The sequence below is a fragment of the Vombatus ursinus genome, unplaced genomic scaffold, assembly GCF_900497805.2.
Source record: "Vombatus ursinus unplaced genomic scaffold, bare-nosed wombat genome assembly UNPS02008961.1, whole genome shotgun sequence".
Classification (NCBI taxonomy): domain Eukaryota; kingdom Metazoa; phylum Chordata; class Mammalia; order Diprotodontia; family Vombatidae; genus Vombatus; species Vombatus ursinus.
The window spans coordinates 3,616,592-3,634,144 of NW_020948739.1; the positions used below are offsets into that span (position 1 = coordinate 3,616,592).

The window sequence follows — 17,553 nt, forward strand, 5'->3', positions numbered from 1 at the left end:
CCTCTGATCTTCCTGGCGATCTGAAATGCCTCTGGTCCCCAGGACCTTGTTTTTTTAGCATTTGATACCTGCACACTCTGGAGAGGGGCATCACAAAATACAAAGTCCCATTGGTTGATAGACCTTGTTTTGAGGGTCAAAAAAGATGTGTCAGCCAAAAAATTGGTATATCAGCAGTGGGGGTCACAGGTGGGTGAAGCTCTTGACATTTCTGTGGTCATAAGATGGGCAAGGCAAGAGTCATCTCTAGTGACTAAGTAGTCATAAGATGGTCACATGCTCATATTGGATGAGAGAATGGTCCGGAGGTAATAAATAAAATTGGGGAACTTTCCAAAGAATCAAGACATCACAGCAATGCTGGGTTTGGACAGGGAGTTTGAGCAGAACAGGATGGAGATATTTTTGTTAGCGTTCTTGTATTTGCACAAGTGACTTTCATAACTGGTAAAGAAGTGGTGAGTGTTGGATTAAAGTTTGAGACCTACTATAAGAATGTATTTTTATCTAATTATTCCTGTATGAGTTATGTAAAATATCAAACTGATTAATCCTGATTAAAATGGAGTAGGGCTCCCAATCATTCCTCACAGCTTTATGAAGAGCACCTCTTGATTGACAGTGATCAGACACCCTCCTTAAAGACCTCGGTGCAGAGGGACTCACCCTATCTGGACAGCTTGTAAATTAATTGTTAGAGAGTCTGCCCTCGCAGCAAGCCCTAATCTGCTTCTCTGCAGCTTTGACCCAGTGTTCCTAAGTCTGTCATTGGGGGTCTTCCCAGTGTTGAAGGCAGCCATATACCCCCTATGATTACTTGTACATGCTTACTATGCTGTCATTGAAAACGCCCCTTGGGGCTGTGGGGGCAGGGAGCTAGTCTCATTTGTCTGTGTGTCTCCCTTACAGTGCCTAGCATGGAGTTTTGTACATAATAAATGCTCAGTAGATGTTGTTGAGTGATTGATAAGCTTTTATGCCTGAGATATCTTAGTGCTTTTTCATTTCATACTAGATTATGTTACTTATTGTTTTCTTTTTGAAAATCTTAAGAGTCCCATTCTGGAGCTCCACAGCATCAGCAGCCAAAATCGACACATGTACCTTCTGAACCTTGTATGAATGAACAGCCTTGCAAGAGTCAGTGCAGAGGAGAGAAGGGCAAAGGACAAGCAGGTTGGAGAGGAGGGCACCAAGGTGCTGCTCGGGAAATCCCTAAATATATAACAGGTAGGTACTTTTAGGGAAGCAGACTGCCCCATGTCTGTCCTAGGCAGGACTACTTGGGGAAGTGCGTTCTACTACTGGAAACTTTCCCTTTCCTTTTGTCTTCAAGAACCAAGCAAATGAAACATTTTGTGGGTGTTTCCTGTATCACTTTTTTACTTTCTAAGAGTGCAATTTTCTTCATAGCATCTACTTTTGCACAAGCCCGAGCTGCTGAAGTTAATGCCATGTTGAAGGCAGTGACACAGAAATCTTCCAATTCACTCGTGTTTCAGACTCTTCCCCGACATATGAGAAGAAGGGCCATGAGCCATAATGTGAAGCGCCTTCCCAGAAGACTTCGCGAGATTGCTCAGAAAGAGGTATGATTTTAATAGTCATTTTTGTGAGGAAGATTTTCATAGATGTGAGGCTTAAAGCAGCACTCTTAAATTGTGGGTCGCAGCCTCATATGGGGTCGTATAACTGAATGTGGGGGTCATGAAAAATTTGGCAACAGAAAAAGGTTTCTGAACGTGCAGTGACCAAAAACTAATTCAAAATCAAGCGTGCAATGAATCTGAGGTGATTCTGGCAGCGCTTGCCTGTGTTGTGTTGTATCGCATGACTTCACTACAGCCTTGATTCTGAACACAGCATTGACGATTATGAAATCAAAATATTGATCAACTCTGAAAAATGTTGACGATGCTCTTCATCCTGCAGCATCAAATGTTTCGCCAAGATTTAATTCTTTATGTAAAAATAAACAAGCACATCCATCTCAGTATGCAAATTTGCTTTCATCTTTAATATATAGTAAAATTATGTGTACCAGAGAATCTTTTTAAGATAAATTTCTTTATGATTTAGGTACTCATACCTCCTCAGTACCCTTGCCTCTGCCCTTTCCTCCTGGCCACACCCCTTGCTTTGAATTCCACCATCATCATGCCATGGTACGGGGTACCTTTTTCTACCCTTTCCCTTGCTTTTCAGTTACCTTTTGTGTGATGTCTTCCCATTCTGAGCTCCTTGAGGGCAGAGACTGTCTTTTTCTTATTTGTAGCCTTGGCACTTAGCATAGTGCCTGGCACATAGAAGGTGCCTAATAAATGTTTCATGTTGAATCTTGGCTTTTCTGCCTTGCCTTTTAAGTGATACTTGGTTTTCTACCTTTCACCCCTTAGTGGACGTTTATATTTGTGGCCAAATTTTGAACATATTTGACAGGTAAATACGGTCCAAGAATATAAGAAATGAAATACTACATCATACAGGTGGTAGCCCCGTGTAACCCAGGTAGTTTAATGCTCTGACGTAGAGCACCAAGGAAGAGTTTGTGGAAGAGTCTTTAATGGCCTTCCTGCAGAGGTTAGTAAAGCATCCAGAGAGCCTTAAAATTCCTCTAATTTAATTAGGAAAGAATTGGGCATTGCAAGATTGGAAGAGAAATTGACAAATAGGTAGATGTTTTTTCTGGTCTTGTATAGTTTTTATATCTGTGTGTTGAAAGTGTTTATGTATTGTATGTATATGTAACATATATGTTTAGGCACCTAGTACTGCTGCTTTACTAACCAGCTGATGGCTGGGCTGATTTTACCTCTTTTTTTTTTCCTTTCTTTAATTAATTATCTAATTATTTAATTAATTTATTTTGATTTATGAACAATCACTTCCATATGCTTTTGAGTTTAAAATTTTTCCCCCCCTTCCTCCCCACTACCCTCCCCAAGATGGCGCACAATCTGATATAGGCTATACATATACATTCCTGTTAAACATATTTTTACATTAGTGATGTTCTAAGTAAGAATTAGAACCAATAGGAGGATCCACCAGAAAGAGGAAACAAAACTCAACGGAAGAGAAAAAAAATAGCAAATAGTATGCTTCAATCTGCATTCAAATTCCATAGTTCTTTCTTTGGATATGGATAGCATTTTCCATCACGAGGCCTTTGGAGATGTCTTAAGATTCTTGTATTGCTGGGAAGGGTTAAATTTATCAATATTAGTCATCGCACAACGTGGCTGTTATTGTGTACAACGTTCTCTTGGTTCTGCCCACTTCACTCAGCATCAGACTATACAAGTCTTTCCAGGTTTTTTTGAAGTCAGCCTGTTCATCATTTCTTATAGCACAATAGCATTCCATTACATTCATATGCCACAACTTGTTCAGCCATTCCCCAATTGATGGGCATCCTCTCAATTTCCAATTCTTTGCCACCACAAAAAGAGCTGCTGTAAATATTTTTGTACACGTGGGTCCTTTTCCCATTTGTGTGATCTCTTTGGGATATAGCCTGAGAAGTGGTATTGCTGGGTTAAAGGGTATGCACATTTTTATAGCCCTTTGGGCATAGTTCCAAATTGCTCTCCAGAATGGTTGACTCATTTCACAATTCCACCAACAATGCATTAGTGTTCCAGTTTCCCCACATCTTCCCCAACATTTATTATTTTCTTGTTTTGTCATCTTGCCCAACCTGATAGGTGTGATATGGTACCTCAGAGTTGTTTTGATTTGCTTGCCTCTTTTTTTACATTAAATTTTTACATTAAATCAAATATAGGACTAGAGCTAAGCCTAAATTCCACCACCAGCTGGCCACATGACATTTGGAAAGTTACTTACCTCTTTGGGTCTTAGTGTCCTCATCTATTAGATAAAGAGATTGGACTAGTCGATCTTTAAAGCCTTTTTTAACTCTAATGTTCTTTTCTAGATATGGTAGAGTAGGTCCATGGGGAGAGTTGAGTTTGCTTTCAGGTTCAAAGGCTGAATGTTTTAAGCCTGTACAAGTTTGATTAGTTTTTTGCTCATAGTCTTAGATTTGAGCATTTTAAGATCATAAAAATGGTTTCTTTTTATCACATAAGTATCAAGTATCACAAAAGCCTGTTGTTGCTCCAGATATTAACCTAAATTGTGGTTTTGTGCTATAAGTAGTATGATTCAAAGTGAATAGCATTAGACTGTCAGTGAGTAGCCTAAATGCAGACAGTTATTTCCTGCTTAGGAACTAATCATTGTGATGTTTTTTGTTTTACTAGAAGTAAAGTCTTAAGACAAAGAGAACATGATTTTTACTTGTCAAATCTTTTATAGTGTCATTCCAGAAAGTGCCACAAATTAAGAACAAGACAAAAACTCTGACAGATATGACATACAAAAAATAAAATTTTAATCGCAAACCTAGTGGTTTTGAATTGTGCAGTTTAACATTGTTATGTGTTAGAATCAAAATCTTATACTGGGATTTAAAAACTACCTCTGAAAAAAACAATGTTTTTGGCAACGTAGGCTGAGAAAACAGAGCATCAGAAGAAGGAGCATTCAAAAAATAAATGCCGCAAGGCTCGGAGATGTCACTTAAACCTGCTCTTGGAATTTAATCGGAGACAAAAAAAGAATGTGTGGTTAGAAACTCACATCTGGCATGCCAAAAGATTCCATATGGTGAAGAAATGGGGATACTGCTTAGGGGAGAGTCCCACCGTTAAGAGTTACAGAGCTTCTTACCGAGCAATGACAAAGCATTGCCTCCTTCAGGTATGATGCTGGGCTTTCATTTCTTTTGCTTTTGTTGTTTAGTATTTTCTGAGACTTTTTAGGGAATTAACAGTATGGCAAAACCTCATTGGGCAGCTAGGTGAAGCAGTGGATAGAATGCTAGACCTGGGGTTAGGAAGATTCATCTTCCTGAGTTCAAATATAACTTCAGACACTTACTAGCGGTGTGACCCTGGGCAAATCACTTAACCCTGTTTGCCTTAGTTTCCTCATCTCTAAAATGAGCTGGAGAAGGAAATAGCAAGCCCCTCCAGTATCTTTGTCAAGAAAACCCTAAATGGGGTCATGAAGAGTCATACATAGCTGAACAGTAACAACAAAAACCTAATTAGTTTGGACCCTGCAAATTTGGAAGTAGTCACAATCACTCTTATATTTTAACTTGATTTATATTTTTTAAAGCAAATTAATGGTAAATATGAGATTGCAGGGAGTGTAGAGGAGGGAGGGGTGTTGAACCAATCAATTGGTTAATTTTTAACCAACTTGAGAACTTTTAAAGTCCTTTGTATCAATAAATATTGTATGTTTTCAAGGTTTTAAAGAACAAAGAGTATGGGGTAAAAATAAATCATTGCCAAAAAAAATCTCAAATTCCCAAATTTTGAATAAATGATTTTGAGTGTCTGCATTAACTCCCCAAGATGGGTATCTACCAAGGAGTTGGCTACTTGTTTTTATTTATGTTGAGTGTATTCTGGGAGGTTGGGGAAGGAATCTGCTTTTAAGCAGAAGCCTTCTAGTACTCTACTTAGAGAGAGAGATTTAGTTTAATTGCTTTCCTTCAAATCTATTATAACTTCTGATCCTTAAAATAACTGTGTGAAGTAGGGAGTATTGTAATGTTTTTCAAAGGTTTGTAACACAATATAAATCACCTTTTAAATAGTAAATTGGAATTTATAAATGTGAATCATTTCCTGTCATTCATTGTGCAAAAACATTTACTGATGCTAAGTTGAAACCTTTTTAGAGTGATAATTAACTTAAAAAGATAATGAAAGCAATTCATCATCTTGGAATTTTAGCGGTTTAAGACAATCATATGCTTTTAATTTTCATTGAGTTCTACTTCATCAAAAAATCTCAAACCTGTCTTTTAAACTCAACTTTTTCTCACTTTTGTGCACAGGATTTATCATACTACTGTTGTCTGGAGTTAAATGGCAAAGAGGAAGAAATACTAAAGGCACTGGCTCGAATGTGTAGTATAGATACAGGTAATAATTGTTATATAGATACACAGCTTACATAGGATAGAGCTACTTCACTTTGTTTTGCAGAGTTAATAGAAAAAAATTAGTCCTTTCTCGCAGAATTTTAATGAACAGCAGCCACTTACAAAGATTTTTTTTGAAAAATTTTACATCACTCTAGAGATAGTAGTAGTAGTAGTAGAAGTAGTGGTAGCAGTAGTCATAGTTATCATAGATGAAGTGTTTTTAAAGCTCACTTATCTTAGGTGTGTACACAACTGTGGAGGATACAAAGATGTGAAAAAGCTTGGCTTCTGGTAAATTCTAAGAGAATTTATAGTCTAAGGAAAGCTGTGATAGCTATCAAATGATTTCTGATGCTTTTACCAGAATGAGCTTAGGCAAGGAGACTACTGAAAGCTATCTTCTCAGACTGCAATCATAAGGGTTCTGCACATCTCATTGTTTTAGGACTCACTTTTGCAGCAGTTCACTGTCTGTCTGGAAAACGGCAAGGCTCTCTAGTTCTTTATCGGGCTGATAAATATCCTGAAGAAATGCTTGGTCCCATCACATTTATTTGGAAACCTGAGGGTGGCACTAGTACCACTCCTGTAAATAGAAAATTGTGGTTATGGACACATCCAACTCTCAAACAGGTACGGTTTTTCATTTTTTATCAGCTTAGAATGATGATTTTTCTGGTAGGCAACCTAGAATAGTGTTCATTGGAAATAGATACTACAAAAACTTGGGATATTTAAACAGGCTGAATGTCCTGTATTTGAGTGTATAAACAGAAACCAGAGATGTTTCATAAGATCATAAATATGGACTGAAAAATAAGTATTGACTGATTTTTCAGTAATAATTAAGCTTTAAAAAAGATGGTTAAAACATGCCTAGTTTGGAGATTTGTTTTTAAAAGTAACACAAACACTGATTTAACAAAATCACTACAGTATTTGGATGCTGAATAAGTGATAAGCCTATTAAATAAAATGGTGGATAAACCATTTTAAGAATGTTGATGACTTTTTTCAATGAGTTTTTTCATGGTTTGGCTGTTACCTTTTCTTCCATAGTCTCATTGTGTTAATAATTTAAAATTGCATTGTTTATTCAAGCTAATCTGTTGGCTGATTTTTAATTGTTCAGATTGTTGATACTTTCATAAAAATGCTTTAGGTAAATTGCCTAAGGGATGCGTAGTAAAGTTTATGTGAATTTTAACAGAAAGATTACATAAATAACTTAAATTTGCCCAACTTTCTAGTTTTAAATTAACAATGAAATGTTTTAAATTAATTCTATCCTTAGGACATATTAACGGAACTAAAACTAGTATGTCAGTGTGTGCAACCTCCAGAAGCAGCTGCCTCTATCCCTGAAGTAGTTTTGACGCCACATGAAGAGAAAAGCCACATTAAACAGACTGAGAATTGCAAGAAAAGAAAGAGGGAGAGTGATGGAGAAAAAAATACTAATCCAGTGAAAAAAATTGTGGGTGATGGAACTAGAAATCCATTTCAACCATATTCTTGGACATCCTCAACTACTGGCATTGTGGTCAGGTATATGGCTGCTTTATCCCAAACTCTTAGGGCATTCTTAGCAAAGAGTTTTCTATGTTTGTTTTCCAGGTAGTTTATAATAGCAATGCATATTTAAATCCTTATCCTCTTTTCTGTTTTTAGTGATTTCACAATGGAGATGAACAGATATCGACTAATTGGTCCACTATCTCACAGTATTCTTACTGAGGCACTGAAAACTGCTTCTGTCTATACTGTAAGGATGTATGCAATCATAATTCTTATGACTATCATAGCAAATAAACAGAATCTAACTTAAGACAGTGTATTAGAAGTTGATAAAACTTTTCATTCTGCATTTTATCATTTTACCTCCCTTTTCTCCCAGTGAAATAAATCTAGGAAAATAACATCATAACTTAACTGTTTTGACCTTTTTTTTCATTATTAATTAGTTTGGCATATCTTTCTTGATAGGTATGGTCAGGAAATCTGTTTTGGAGTCAGATCTCCTTCACTGACTCAGTGCATAAACTTGGTAAAGTCAGATAACTTTTTAATGCCTCAGTTTTCCCTGTTTTCTGACCTTAGATATGGTTAAAACAGATAAGATGTGCTTTTAAACTTTTAGAAAGGTGGATTATAAGCTCCTAGCTTATAACTGATCCTATTATTCCAGCTAGAGCATAAATACAACAGTACACATTGTACTGCTTTGAAACATGGGATATATACAAAAGTCAGTGATTGGTTTGATTTGAGAATGGTTCTGAATTAGATTGGCAAGGACAAGGTTACCATCACAGAGAATTTTAAGGAAGTACTGAGAGGTGACAAGGACTAAAAGGTTAGATATGTCTTACATAAAGATTAGATTGAGATGATAACGCAGGCTCAGGCTCTTTATTCTTCAGAGATCAACCCATTACCTGAGGTACTTTTAGAATCTTTGATGAACTTCATATATTTAATATTTACATAGCTGTAAATGTTGCAAAGCAGTACATTTACATATGTCTTCTTTTATGATACGACAATCTTGTAAGACAGTATATGCCTTATTATCCCATATTACAAATGAGCAGGTGAAGGATTTGCCCATAACTATGCCATGAGAGCCAGAGGCAGGCTTGTAAACTCGGGTGTCTCTGAACTCTGAATCCAGTGTTCTTTCTGCTGTCCTGTAGTGTTTCTCAGTCAAGTAATTATGTTAAACTTTTGAGTTCTATCGTATTCTCATTGAAGTGTCTATATATTGTATAGAATTTTATTGTATTGAAGTTTATAAGAATGTTGTAAAATTTTTTAGACTTAAGCTTTCTTAAAACAGTAATGAGTTGTTTTAACTAATATTTCAGCTTTAAGAAGAGTATTCTGTAGAAGTGTGAGAGGTAGAGAAAAAGGATGGCTGCCTTTTCTTAGTACCCTGTTTTTAAAAAAATACACACTTTTATATATATGTAAAAAATGAAAGTTGATTTATATCAGGTGTTGAAATAGTTTAATGAATTCAACATCTATGGTCTTAAATAAAACCTAATGCATTTTTCCTCATGTGAAATCTTGAAAAGGATATAGCAGCAGTTCCTTGTTTAATTAACTTTGTTTGTTATGTCTTGAAATTATGAAATTAAGTTGTATTAGTATAATTCAACATTAATTAGTGGGTTATTTAGAGGAATGGTGTCAATTTACTGAGCAATACCAAAAAGAGAAAAATAGCAAATTTGGGCCTCATAATCACAGAAGCTTAAGGTCTGATGTATATTATCTTACCTGATAATAGAATTTATTATTTTTTAGGAGGTAGAAGATGCAGAAACAGTACCTCACAGTTGGTGGGTTGAGGCCTGTAAGAATCCTGATAGTGTATCTGTCCATCATCGTCAAGAAGCCTTTTTTGAATTGTTGGGAGGTATACAAGAGGGGAAATGGGGAGGGGGAGAGGTGAAGGTGGCTGCTTCTGGAGGTTACACATACATGTTACTTTTAGGCTGGTTATGTGTCCTAAGGATAGAATTAATTAAAACATTTCATTGTTAATTTAAAATTAGAAAGTTGGGCAAATTTAAGTTGATTTTTGTTATTTTTCTTATTTAAGAAATGTAATTAGCTCTTTCAAATTGTACATATGTAAGAATATATGTACTTCACATGACAGAGTTGTTGAGGTTGTGAGTTTTTTTGGTTTTTGACTTAGTTATTTGTTGTGCTATATGAAGAGAACACTAGAGGTCTGTAAATTCCATGAGTGAGGTGTAGTTAATAATCATTTCCAAGTGACTGTTATTGTGAAATTGTAACTAAGTTTATGTAATTAGGTACTAAATAATTCAAACCTACCTGAATATCATGTTGGTATAATCATTGCGTTCTCTTATTTTGCCCATACCAGGTCTAGATGGAAAACATTTTTATATTACGTTACAAATTTTTTTTTTGTTTTTGTATCATGATCTTTCATAGTATTTGTGATGCTTTACACATAAATTAGTTTTGCAAAATGTCTATGGGAAAGTGAAAGAAAAATTGTCTTTTACCCGTCAGCCCTAGAGAAAGGGAGGCACATAGGAAAGTCTGGAAAGATCAAAGTGAACACAGAGCCGCATATTTGATTGGAATAACTTTTTGTTAAGTTTATCCTTTTCATTAAAGGAATAGCATCTCCAGCAGAATTTCCAGCAGGTACCGTCCTGGGTCTGACCGTTGGAGATCCTCGAGTAAATTTACCTCAGAAGAAGGCCAAGGCTTTGCCCAGTCTAGAAAAATGCCAAGGTAACATGCCCCAGTTTTCCTTAGAATGCAAAGCCTTGTTGGCCATACTTAGACCCATTGTTTTGCTTGTATACATTCTTCCTGATTTCTCTATATTTTTAGTGTCAAGTAATACTTGTCCTTAAAAAAAAAAAAACTCACAATAGTGTCAGTGGTTTTAGTTGTAGGGAAGGGATTTGCACCCGCAGCTGGTCTTGTGCTCAGTGGAAGCCTCTGTTTAGATGTACAGATGATCCAGGTTCGAATCCTGGCAAGGCCAACCCAGGTGCTCAGGTTTAATGCTATCTCATTTGTCCAGACTGTAATTTAAGCATATTTAATCTTAATGAAAATTAGTGTCTCAGTGGTTGAATAAAGGACAGGTATGGAGAATGAAATTTTCAGAAGATATTTTACTACTTCTGTGTCTACTTTCTGTCAAAACTGAATTAGAAAAGATGTGCTCTTTGGAAAAGAAGAGTTTTAGGATCAGATCTTGATTGATGAGGCAGTGAATTTAAGTTTCTTTTGAAGGACAATGGTGTCTGGAGTGACCATTCCTCTCTTACCTGTTCCTTAAGGATAACTATCCATTTTTTCATAATTTCTTAAAGGCTTTAATCAAATTCTGTAGCCTTGCTGATAGCTACTGTGGTCTTTTTGAGGAATTCCGTGCTCTCAGATTGAGTCTGATCTATCGTTTTTCAATTCTGTCTAGTTTCTGCAAGCCTGAGCTTGTCATCCTCAACTCCTCGCTTTCTTACACACAAACACTTTCCCATATCCAGTTTGTTGCCATGGCCTGCCGATTTTACCTTCATGACATTTCTTTTGTACTCCCCCTTCTTTCGGCTGACCTCGCCACCATCCTGGTGAAGGCCCTCATCCCATCCTTCCTGGATTGTTGCAAGGATCTGCTGGTTGGTCTCTGCCTCACATCGCACTCCCCTGATCAGTATACTCCAGTAACTCCCTGTCACCTTTAGGATCAAATATAAAATCCTCTGCACCATGTTCAGAGTCCTTCATAACTTGGACCTTGTACCTTTCCCACCTTGCTCCTCTCACTATCCTCAGAGATCCAGTAACTGTGGTTTCCTGGCTCTTCCTGAATCATAACATTGTCTCCCAACTCTGGGATTTTTCACGTCTGTCCCCCATGCCTGGAACTCTCTCCCTCCTTATCTCCACCTCCTGCCTTGCCTGGCTTCATTCAAGTCCCAACCAGAAGTCTGCCTTCTACAAGAAGCCTTTCCTGTCTGCCCTTAATGCCTTTCCTTTGTCGATTATCTCTAATTTATCCTGTATTGAGATAGAATGTACATAGTTGTTTCCATATTGTGGACTCCTTGAGAACAGGGACTGTTTTTACCTATTTTTGTATCCCCAGAATTTTGTACAGTGCCTGGCTCACAATGGGTACTTACCAAATGCTTGTTGACTGACTTATCCTGCCTATATATCTGCAAAAAACAAAATAAAACAATTTTTTTTGTGATTACAAGAACCCCAAACCTATATCAAGTATAATTATCATCATCTTGCTACATTGCCATGGTCTTTCAACTTGGCAAAGACCTAATTTAGGTGTTACTTCATTGAAGCAGTTTTCCCACAAATTATATGCAGTACTTGAAATTTTTTAAGGAGTAAAGATTTTATCCCAACGCTTTATCTTCTAGGAAGAAAGATCACTAAAACTCTAGCAGTTTCACTGTGCTGAATCAAAATGAATCAGTTTGAGCAGCTTCATGATTGTCCAGAACTTGAAAGCCTTTAACACAGCTTATCACCTGGCTGTTTCTTCTGGATACTTAGATCTTGATACAGACGAGAATTGGGTCTTATCAAAAATAAACATGTCAAATAGAAGGTAACAGGAATGCTTGAAGTCATTGTGTTCTAAGATGCTTTGCAAATGTTTGCTTAATAAATTTGTTCCCTGGTCTTACATAACTATATAATGTTGCACTTTGACAGCATTCATCATTTAAGGTAATTAGTTTTCCAATTGAATTTTTTTTTTTTTTTTTTGGCGAGGCAATTGGGGTTAAGTGACTTGCCTGGGGTCACATAGCTAGTAAGTGTCAGGTGTCTGGTCTGAGACCAGATGTGAACTCAGGTCCTCCTGATTCCAGGGCCGGCGCTCTATCCACTGCGCCACCTAGCTGCCCCGAAAAACATTTTTAAATATGGTTAAGTAGGCTTGTGTTATGTTAGTACCTTTCTTTTTGCTGACTTTTTTAATGTTAGAATTATTATTAGGTTCTTGCTGATGTCTAGAATGCAGATTTACAAATTAGTGATGGATTTATCTTTTAAAAATTTGACTTAAACTATGCTGATAGACTGTGACCTCTTTATGTGTCCCTCTTGTTCCTGTTTTTTCCCCCACAAAACATGAAAGGGGGTCCTCTCTCATCAGAATGCTAGAGACGTCACTGTCATATTTTCTTTTTGCTTTTGCAAATACTTTTCAGAGCACTAATCTGCTGACCCTTTGAGGGACATCTGAGCTTCTGTGCCTTGTCTTACAGTTTGGCTAAATTCCATTGCAAAAATTTTACTATTATCAGGCAGGCTGTTTTAACTTTATTGTGTAGTGAATTAAAAGAACCCAACGTTGCTTGTCTTTTGGCCTTGAAATGAAATATTCCTTATTTTCCTTTTGCTTTTTTTTACTTTATTTAAATCCATTGTCTTCTCCAGACTAATAGTTTAAAGTTTTAAAAAATCATTTTAATTAAAACAACTTCATTTAGTTTTCTTGTAAAATTGAAATTTGTTTTATATTCTTGGTTGCTTGATTGTCTATAAGTCACAGTTTCAATTTTCAAACTAACTAGAAGGCTCTTGAGTGGAATCTGAAAGAGAAAAAAGGCCTAAGTAAAGTTTTAGTTGGACATATTATAATGTGTTTGAAGTGGAGTGACATTCTAGGCCCCAGCAAGTATAGGCCTTTAAGTTAGCATATTTGATTCATTTAGTAATATAGCTATTATATCTAACTAGCTTAAAGGGCTTAAGGCCTTCTTAAAAGAAGTCTTAAAAGTCTTCTTTTAAGAATGATCCATCTCCAACTGTCTTTAAAATGTTTGAAAGTGATTTGAATGGTCTCATGATTCTCACAAACCAAGGAGAAACCATATCTTACTGGTAGCCTGGACCAAATGAAGTCTAATTTTATCTTTAAATCTGTAGCACCAGTGCATAGAAATTCAGGGAGAGTAGGAGGATTTTGAAATATATTTTGTTAGTTTCTAGAGCAGCTGTTTGAACTTCAGTGTAAGTAAGCCCTGTTACCTAAAATTGAATAGTCAGTGTTTTGAGTGTTTACATTGTACTAGAATGGTTCCTGCCTTCAAGGAACTTAGATATCTAGTAAGCTTTTCAAATCAGTCTTTCTCTCATTGCCTTCCACTATGAAATATATTTCAATTTTGCTTCCAATTTATTTTTTTCCAGCCACCAGAGCTCCGAGAAGCCTCCCATATCCATAGCTTTGAATGATTTCTCTCTGTGCCAACATTTCAGCACTACAGCTTGAAACAAACATCAACTGGATCATTTTTTCAATTTCTCAGCCCAATGAAGCAAAACTTAAGATATTTTCCTACTTAAAAAAAAAGAATAATGCTCAAGAATAAGTTTTTTTTTTAATAATTTTTATAGAGAGAATTGGAAGAATAACAATCTCTGATCTTTCACTATATGTGTGTTTGTGTTGCTGAAAAAGTCCAAAATAGTCTTTCTTACCCTTTTCCAACCTCTCCTTTGAGGTACTTTTCATTTTAGCGTTATAGGCCCATATCCTTCTATTGAGCTCTTTTAAAGTGTTTCACAGGGAATATGCTGAGCATAGATGTTAAATTAATATATGTTAAACTTAGTAAAAAATTGGTTTTCCCCAAACTTGAAATTGGTCATGCCTTTTCTTCCCCCCAGTTCTGTTGGCTTACTGTACTTTTCCTAGGAAAGATTTAAAAAGCATAGAATACTAGTTTTTGGATCATGCCACCTTAGCAAAATAGGAACTACTCTAGAAAAATAGATTGACATAGCATTTGGTCTTTGTAAATACAGAACCAAATAACTACCTAGAAGTAATTTAGTGTTGAGATATTGTATTATTTGACCTCCTCATTTTATAATGTGGTAGAAAATTCAGTCATTTGCCATTTCACAGATAGGCAAGCATGATAATAAATGAACGACCCTAGCATTAGCTAGCTGCTCTTGTTGACAAGATATTTTCTAAAATGAAGACATTTTCAGGAACACAGCACTTAAATATTTTGTAATCTATAAGCAACTTTCAGGATATGAGCATTTGTTTGACTTTGTTAACATTTATCGAAAATGTGTGGTTTGAAAGATTTTTTTTTTCTTTGTAGATAATGAAAAAGTTAGACAACTGCGCCTAGAGGGCGTGCCTGTGGAGTGTGCGCATAGTTTTATCTGGAACCAGGATATATGTAAGAGTGTCACAGAGAATAAAATCTCAGAGAAGGTAAGGAATGTGCTCAGAGGCTTTTAGCAAATTAACAGGTTGGAATGTCTTGCCATGGTAATAGGAGACTCCCATTACTGTATGTATGTGTCTGGCTCTTCCTTGTTTTCACTTAGGGAAATACAGGGGAGCACATACAAAGTGTATGTAAAGTTCTTTGCAAACGTTGTATAGTTTTCTGTAAGTGTAATTCATTTTTTGTAATTTACAAGTGTAATTTATATTTAACGTGTAATTTATTTTTATTATCTACCTCATGGGTTTGTTGTAAAGGCAGTGGTTTGTAAATTTTAAATTTGCTCTATAAATGACCTTATTTTAAAGTAATAGATTGTCTAATTTTTTTGTTTTAGAAACTAAAGCATTTCTCAAAAGATTTAAATTCTAGTTTACTTAGAGATTATTTACTTATTTTTGGGGGTTATAAATTGTTAATTTTCTGGAGTAATAACTACTTAGGCTTAAAAACTGTAAGGTAATTTTGACCCTAGCCACTATCAAGTGTGATCCATTCCCTAGAAAAGAGTCCTTACTGTAACACACTCAACCTATGATCATACAACTTCTGCTTGAAGATCTCCTTTGAGGGAGAACCTGCCTTCTCCCGAGACAGCCCATCCTGCTGCTTTTCATTAGCTCTAATTATCATCTTGAAATAGCATTCATTAAACAGCAGTAGAAATAGCATGACATAGTAGATAGCCTACTTCTTCTTCTACCTACTTCTGACAGGTGTTGGCTTTGTGACCTCCTAGGCTGATGGCTTAAACCTCTCAGTGCCTCTCACCTCTTCTGACTATGAATTGCAAAAAGTTGCCAGTTTTGCTTGGTGAGAGTTTCTTCACTGGTAGTTCCTTAAAGGGCCGTTAGGTGGCACTGTGGATAGAGTGCTGCTTCTGGAGTCAGGAAGACCTAAGTTCATCTCTGGCCTCAGACACTAGTTGTGTGACCCTGGGCAAGTCACTTAACCCTGTTTGCTTCATTTTCGTCATCTGTAAATGATGTGGAGAAGGAAATAGCAAACCACGTAAGCATCTTTGCCAAGAAAACCCTAAATGGGGTCATGAAGAGTCAGGCACGACTGAAATGACTGAACAAGAAGTTCCTAAAACCTATGAAGTGGTAGATTGGAAAGCAGTCTTGTCCATACCTCGACCTCTACCAAAAAAAAAAAAATAGAATTTCAGTGTAGAACAAAAATGTGGTGGTTGCTGTTTGGATAATATTATTTATATAGTTTACAGTATGTTTTATCTTGGCTATGATATTTTGAATCTAGAAAGATCCTCAGTAATTTGGGCCTCTCACTTTTTTGGCCTTTCATGTAGTTTTACAGAAGTAGTTACTTTAGCTATATCAAGTGAAGTAACAGGGTTTCCAAAGATTACTAAGATGATTAGTTTTCTTTTCCCTCTACCCCTTAATTATCTGAGGAGTTTTCTACCTAATTCACCTAGGTAACTTTCTGCTATCACTCTTGTTCAGCAGTTAGGTGATATTGTGAAATAGACAAATTCTCATTCCGGAAGAAGCAACTTGAACTTTCCCTGGACTCTGCCATACCCTCTACTCTAATATTTCTTCTCCCTTAGTCAAATTCCCTGAAAATGCTGTTTGCACCCATTTCCTCCACCTTCTCTCCTCTTACTCCTCTACAACTTGCGGAAATTGCTCTCTCTGAAGTGAGTAGCGATTCTTAATCGTCAACCATGTTGGTCCTTTCTCAGCTTCAGGCTTCTTAATGTGTCTGCACCTTTTTCCTCCTGGATAGTCTTTCCTCTCTTTCTGTTGTCCACCCTGTCTCAGTCTCTTTTCATGGCTAACCCCAAGGTTTTGTCACAGGTTCTCTACTCCCTTTACATTTTTTCTTGGCAACTTTATCAGCTCCCCTGGGTTCAACTCTTATTTCTTTGCAGATGACTCACAGACACATGTATCTGGCACCAGTCCTGCATCACCCGTTGCCTATTAAACATTTCAGGCAGGATGTTCCAGAGACATCTTAAACTCAAAATGACCAAAACTGAACTCTTTTTCTCATAACCATTCCATCTTCCAGGCTTCTCTCATTATTGTCAGAAGCAGAAATGGAATGAAACCCTTCCATTTTCCCAGGTTTGTAACCTCACCATTATCCTAGACTCCTTACTTTCCTTGTCCCTACAATATTAAGTCAGTTACCAAAAATTGCCATTTCTGTCTTCACAACATCTCTTGATTTGATAACTTTTCTTTACTCACACAACTATCACCTTTAGACCAGGAATGGGGAACCTCATTACCTCTCACCTAGATTATTCAAGCAGCCTCTTAATTTGTTTCCCTGCTTCAGATCTGTCTCTACTCCAGTCTATCTACGCTCTGCTGCCAAAGTAATTTTTCTCAAGTGTAGATAGATCTGATTATATGACTTCTCTACTCAACAAATTCTAGTAGCTTCCTATTACTTCTAGGATCAAATAGAAACTCTCCTGTTTAAATTTTAAAATCCTACACAATCTGGCCCTAACCTATGTTTCCATCTCCATTGGTGATTCCTCCCCCTCTTAACCTTTTCCAACCAGATTGGCCTTCTTTGTTCGTCTCGAGTGATGCTGTCTCTCACGACTCCTTGCCTTTGCCCTGTCTGTCCCTGTGCCTGGAATGACTTCTCTTTGCCTCCACCTTGAAGAATCTCTCTTAAAACCTGGCTCAAATGCCATCTTTTGCATGAAGCTTTTCCTTTTCCCCCATATCTCCAACTGTTAGTGCCATCCCTCCCAAACTACTT

General features: G+C 36.6%; 1 protein-coding gene across 2 annotated transcripts in view; it reads left to right on the forward strand.

The window, feature by feature from the left end:
- POP1 (POP1 homolog, ribonuclease P/MRP subunit) overlaps positions 1–17,553 on the forward strand; it is a 34,764-nt gene that overhangs the window by 7,092 nt on the left and 10,119 nt on the right. The window contains exons 3-12 of one of the 2 annotated variants that reach the window (XM_027850019.1): positions 1,054–1,230; positions 1,414–1,589; positions 4,519–4,767; positions 5,921–6,008; positions 6,456–6,643; positions 7,305–7,558; positions 7,682–7,775; positions 9,323–9,434; positions 10,175–10,294; positions 14,668–14,783. In XM_027850019.1, the coding sequence (XP_027705820.1) occupies positions 1,054–1,230; positions 1,414–1,589; positions 4,519–4,767; positions 5,921–6,008; positions 6,456–6,643; positions 7,305–7,558; positions 7,682–7,775; positions 9,323–9,434; positions 10,175–10,294; positions 14,668–14,783 (1,574 nt within the window). Of the gene's footprint in view, positions 1–1,053; positions 1,231–1,413; positions 1,590–4,518; positions 4,768–5,920; positions 6,009–6,455; positions 6,644–7,304; positions 7,559–7,681; positions 7,776–9,322; positions 9,435–10,174; positions 10,295–14,667; positions 14,784–17,553 lie in introns of those variants that run through there. The other variant, XM_027850020.1, reaches the window with a different exon arrangement.